Source organism: Fonticula alba (assembly GCF_000388065.1).
Source record: "Fonticula alba strain ATCC 38817 unplaced genomic scaffold supercont2.6, whole genome shotgun sequence".
NCBI classification, from domain to species: domain Eukaryota; order Rotosphaerida; family Fonticulaceae; genus Fonticula; species Fonticula alba.
The window spans coordinates 838685-843797 of NW_009242976.1; the positions used below are offsets into that span (position 1 = coordinate 838685).

Below are 5113 nucleotides of genomic sequence, written 5' to 3' on the forward strand. Positions count from 1 at the left end.
AGGAGCAGGAGCAGGAGCAGGAGCAGGAGCAGGAGCAGGAGCAGGAGCAGGAGCAGAAGCAGAAGCAGGAGAGGCAGGACGTACGGATTGCTGCGACTGCCAGTTCTCCCACTCACGCTCGCGTTGCGCGGCGAAGTTATCCCACGCGGTCAGGGCATAGCCAGCCGCCGGGCAGTCATAGACGCAGATGGCCGGGCCACCGCCAGGCGCCAGACCGGAGCCCTGCGAAGAGCCTTTCAACGATCCGGACCCGGAAGAGGAACTAGCGCTGCTGGATGCCGGCCCTGGGCCGCAAAGCCACGTTTGGATGTCATACAGGGACACCGGAATGTACTGGGTGAAGTCCCGATTGTATACCCAGAGCTCGCCATTTTGCGTCGGCCGCGGCACGCCATGGCCGTTGTAGTGGAAAAGGAGTCGATCCTCGCGGAAGCCCTTGCGCAGTTGGAGGCACACTTTGCGGACATCCTATGGCCAAGATCGCGAAGGACGAAAGGTGGCGAGGCGGCAGGCAGCAAAGCAGAGGCACATAGAGAGAGAGAGAGAGAGAGGGGGGGGGGGGAGGGAGGATCGGAGATGGCGCAAAGAGAGCCAGTGTTAGGGAGCCGGAGCCAGATGGCGGAATGGCCTTGCAGGAAAGGAGGATGCAGAGCCCAGGACGCACCTCAATCGTCGAGTCCATGCAGAGCTTGTATTTGGCCTTGGGCTGGAGGCGCTCATACTGCAGATTCAGTGCCTTGCCAATCTTCTCGAGAGCTGAGCAGCGACATGCAGAGTTAGGCCAGGGGAGGGGCAGGGGAGGAGGCAGGGAAGGGCGACAGGCAGCGGTGATGGCAGCAGGCGAAGGGTGCGCGCACCCTTCGGGGGGGTTGCATCGAAGGGATCGGTCCAGCACTGGAGACGCGCGCAGGGGGTCGTCCGGAGGACATCCGGCGGGTCAACGCCGATGTTTAGGCAGACCACAAGCGCCGCGCCGGCCGTGCGAATGCGCTCGCGCAGGCGCCAGTTGTCCAGATGCTTGGAGGCCGAGTAGTCCGGCTCGGCGGAGTTCAGATGCCGCGCCGAAATGTAGAACGGGTTGGGTGGGCCATGGAACTGCAGGGACAGGGCCTCGGGATCGAAATGCCCCGGGTCCAAAGGCGGCGGCGGTGGCGAGACAAGTGACGGATCCAGGAAAGGGGCTCCCGGTGCGAAGGGCGGCGCCCCGGACGGATCGCCAGGGTGGCCGGCACTTGGCTGCTGCTGAAGCTGGTACTGGTGCTCCATCGGGGTGGATGGCGAGAGGGTCAGCCCGAGGGAGCCGACCGACGAAGTCCGCGCTAGAGGCGATAGGGGGGAGCTTGGCTCGGAGGTGTACCCCGCCGACTGGAGAGCGACGCGGCTCAGGGCGAGGTGAGGCGGCCGGCTGTTCGCGGTGGCGGCGGTCGACGGGGAGGCAGGGGTGCTGTTAGCGACAGCGGTGGCGCGAGCGAGCGCCGATGGCGGCACAATGGTGGCCGACGAGGGGGGCTGGTTGAAGGAGGAGGACACGGCCGGCGCGTGTGTCGGCACCGGGGCCTGGTGCGTGTGCCGGGCGACGGTCGTGCCGTCCCCAGGGGGGAGCATGGAGTGGGGAAGGAGGGAGAGGGGGGACGGATGGGAGGGGGAGGGATGGGAGGGGGAGGGAGGAGGGAAGAGAGAGAGGAGGCGCCGCGCACTGGTTATCGGTGCGTCGAGAACGACGGGCGGTTGGCCGCGGGCAGGCGGGCAGGCAGGTGGGCGACGTGCGAGCGCGCAGGTATATGTGCGTCTGTGTGCGCGCGCGTGTGTATTTTTATGTGTGCTCGTGCGTGCGTGCGTGCGTGCGTGCGTATGAAGAGGAGACGGGAGGCCACTGCGAAGGTTGACTATAGGGGGGGGGGAGGGGGGGGGGAGGAGGGAGGAGTGGGAGAGGGGAGGGATGGAAGACTGCTGCTCGGGCGAGGGGGTGCGGGAGGCGCAAGGTGGCGCCCGAAAGGTGTGTCCTGTCCGGGCGGCGGGCCCAAAGGCCCCCGCACCCTTGGAGGCCCAAACGATAACAACAGTTACCGAGTAATCGGGCACCACAAGGCGCCGGGGGCGTTCGCTCGTCCTGCCCCCAGACCCGAGGCCCCCCCCCCCCCCCCCCTTGCGCCCTTCACCCCAACTGGGTTGCCAGGCCGCCCACCTTCCGGGGCAGGCGCGGTGGGGGGGGGGGGGGGGACCTGCCTAGAGGTGAATATGAATCCGGTTCCGTGTTCTCTCCTCTCCGGAGGCACTTGGTCTTTTTTCCTTTTCTTTTTTTTTCAACTCGACCAGCCCCTGGGGAAAGAGGCGCAAAAGATAGTGCGACAACATCGGAAGAGGGAGCCCCCCAGGGAGAAGCGGGCGCCGGGGCATGGAAGGGAATTCAACCGCCACGCACTCGACACAAACATCGGAGCAGGCGCATTTCCGGCCGGCCGGCCGGCCGGAGGCTGCCCAGCCGCTCGGCAAAGCCAGAACGCCAAGATCTACGACTGTGGATCGGACCGGAGCTCGCTCGGGTCGAGAAGCACCGCCCGAATGGCCGTGCTGTGTCGGACGAGGTATTAACTTGCCCGGTTAATCGTGGTGAGAGGTCAGGTGTGTGGCGTGATCCTTTTGTAGGGGTACTCCGCTGCATAGTCGACTGTGCCCGCTCTCCTGGCCCCTCTTCTCAGGGGGGAACTTTGGGGGGAATGGGAGCAGGGGGGGGGGGAAGACCTCCGAGCTCTTGCGACCAGAACAGCGGGAGCGGGAGAGTAGCCACGGCCAACGTCAAGGCCGACTGGAGGACCGCGGACAATCAGGCATCCGAAGGTCCACAGCCAGCTCCGGGCGCATGTTTGCAACACGAACCAATGGGCCCCAGGGCCTCCCCCCTGGGTGCCCCTTGGCGAGAAGGGGAGACACCGAGGGGAGGCGGCAGATCGGGGCAGTGATCTGGGCGCCTCGCTCCTGCCGTCCACCCGCCTCCTGGGAAGGTGGCAAAAGTTGTGGGGTCCTCTCCACCGTGGCCGGTCAAACACAAGGACACCTCCCCTGCCCGGGCGCACAGACATCCACCGGGTGAGCTCTTTTCAGCCGGCCTCGTGCCACCCAGCCGGCAGGCCCCCCTGCAGCCACCTCCAGCCCTTCTCCCTCCTCCTCCGCCTCTGCCCCCCGCCCCCCCCCTTTTCTTTCCTCCGCCTCTCCCCCATCCCCGCGGCCATGGACAACCGTACTGCTGTCTCCAACTGGGGCAATGCTCAGAGCGTCGACTCGCTCAACATTGCCATCCAGAAGATCATCGACTTCATGAACCACTTTGGTGCGCCCCATGCGGAATCCCATAACCTGTCCTTGGCTGCCCCTCGTTCCCCCCCCCCCCCCCCACTGACTTCTGTCCCACGATACCTCTCCTGGCTGCGGCCGTCCCCCTCTCTCCCTCCTCTCCCCCACCCCCACCACACCTACCCTGCTCCATGGTGTATATGCGGGCACATGCACATGACAGAAAACCACACTCGCTTCCAGCTGTCCACTGTTGGCGACCGCCTCAACCTCCTGGAGCAGGAGGTCCACTCGCTTGAGCAGAAGGTCCGTCCCCTCCCATGGGTCTACTGGCCCTGCCGACCTCCCCCGGTCCCCTTCTCGTTTGCAGCCTCGGTGGTGCTTGCCACCAGATCTCTGGCTCTTGCTCGTCCCCCCACCCCCCCACGGCACTCCCCCCGCCTCCCACGCATTCGCTGCCCTTGGCTGACCCCAAGCTGTCACTCCATGACCCCCCTCTGATGGGCGTTTCCCCGACGGATGTGATTACACTGCAACATGCAGCTCAACTCCCTGAAGCGGGATTGAGGAGGCCGCGCACATCGGCTCGTACCTCCTCGCATCGAGTCGACCACTGTGCTGTACCCCGCCCCCCCCCCCCGTCCATCGCCCTCGGAAAAGAACATACATACAAACATGACAACAAGCATAGCCTCTCTCTCCCTCTCCTCCCCCCTCCCTATCTCGGTCCGGTCCCTGTGTACCTCCCTCGCGCTCCCCCAGCACACAAATGACCCCCTCCCTGGTGGAGTTTGTCCCGGGAGAGGGGCGCGCAAGCATCCTCCTGCCCCTCTCCCCTGCTGGCGCGACCGGGGAGGGGGAGAAAGACGCCAAGTATATAGGAGGCACTGCCATATGCCCTCCCTGCTGTGGGGGAGGCGGGCCCCAGGACACAGGGCAAAGCAAAAAAAAAAGGCGAAAAAAAGACACAGAAGAGGTGGTGTGTGTGCATGTGTAAACGGATGCGGGTCAAATAACAGAGAAGAAGCCTGCTGGTCGCCCCGTTAGGGCACGTGCCTCTGCGTCCCGTGATGGCGCTGTTTCAGGCGCACTTTGACGAGGTATTCCCCCCTCCCCGCCCCCGCCTCTGTGCCCGTTGCTCCTCACCCTCCCGCTGAGCCGCCCGCGCGTATGTGGCTTTCCCCGGGCCCGGGGCTGCAGTGGATGCGGGGGGATTTGTCAACTGCCCCGGCCAAATGCCGGCGGCCCTTGTCCGGAGGCCTTCTTCTTGCTTCGTCGGCCAGGGGGGAGGAGGTGCCTTGCCTGCCAACATGCACTCCCCGACGGTGGACGGGGAGGCCCCCTGCGGATGCAAACGACAAGCAGCCCCGCCAGAGGTGGCCGTCCGCGCCCTCTCTCTCTCACACACACACACACACACACACCGCCGCAGCCATAGCCGCCGACTGTACACCAGGTAACGTAATGACCGGGGGGGGGGAGCAGGGCCCGGGGTGACTGACACGCAGCTTAGCGTGCCCGGCGCGCATCCCAGGCGGCCTAGGAAACACATTTGACCGGCGCCACACCGGGCCGCGCAAGCCTCCAGGGGCGGGAAAAGAACAAGAGGCAAACGACGGCGGCGGCCTCGCACCCGGGAAGCGCCAGCAATGTGAGTCTGCAATATGCACCGCTCCTCTACGGCTCGCGCGCGCCTGTGGCATCTTGTCAGCAATATGGGTGCGCGCCCCCCGTTCCTCCCAGCACCGGTCGGAGGGGGGGGTCGCATTGACCACTACGCCGGCTGGCGGAAAGTCATGGCGACGGGCCGTGGGGGGGGGGG

The 5113-nt window shown here is 65.8% G+C and overlaps 2 protein-coding genes across 3 annotated transcripts in view; one reads left to right on the forward strand and one right to left on the reverse strand.

The window, feature by feature from the left end:
* The window catches only part of H696_03848, a gene marked incomplete at its 3' end in the record, with an annotated part of 8160 nt that extends 6313 nt beyond the window's left edge, over nt 1-1847 (reverse strand). Inside the window, exons 1-4 of one of the 2 annotated variants that reach the window (XM_009497708.1) lie at nt 1698-1847; nt 858-1405; nt 665-756; nt 85-468 (exon numbers count right to left, since the gene is read on the reverse strand). In XM_009497708.1, the coding sequence (XP_009495983.1) occupies nt 85-468; nt 665-756; nt 858-1266 (885 nt within the window). In that variant the 5' untranslated portion in view covers nt 1267-1405; nt 1698-1847. Of the gene's footprint in view, nt 1-84; nt 469-664; nt 757-857; nt 1594-1697 lie in introns of those variants that run through there. The other variant, XM_009497707.1, reaches the window with a different exon arrangement.
* A 1124-nt stretch (nt 1848-2971) lies between these two features.
* H696_03849 (hypothetical protein) lies at nt 2972-4115 on the forward strand. The gene is made up of 3 exons (XM_009497709.1): nt 2972-3328; nt 3515-3597; nt 3835-4115. The coding sequence occupies exons 1-3, from the start codon at nt 3229-3231 to the stop codon at nt 3856-3858; spliced, it is 207 nt and encodes a 68-aa protein (XP_009495984.1). The 5' UTR covers nt 2972-3228; the 3' UTR covers nt 3859-4115.
* The last annotated feature ends 998 nt before the right edge of the window (nt 4116-5113 follow it).

Coding starts and splice junctions, on each gene's coding strand:
- H696_03849 (XM_009497709.1), top strand. CDS start 3,229: ATGGACAACCGTACTGCTGTCTCCAACTGGGGCAATGCTCAGAGCGTC. Junction 3,329..3,514: donor CGACTTCATGAACCACTTTG/GTGCGCCCCATG, acceptor TGCACATGACAG/AAAACCACACTCGCTTCCAG. Junction 3,598..3,834: donor TCCACTCGCTTGAGCAGAAG/GTCCGTCCCCTC, acceptor TGCAACATGCAG/CTCAACTCCCTGAAGCGGGA.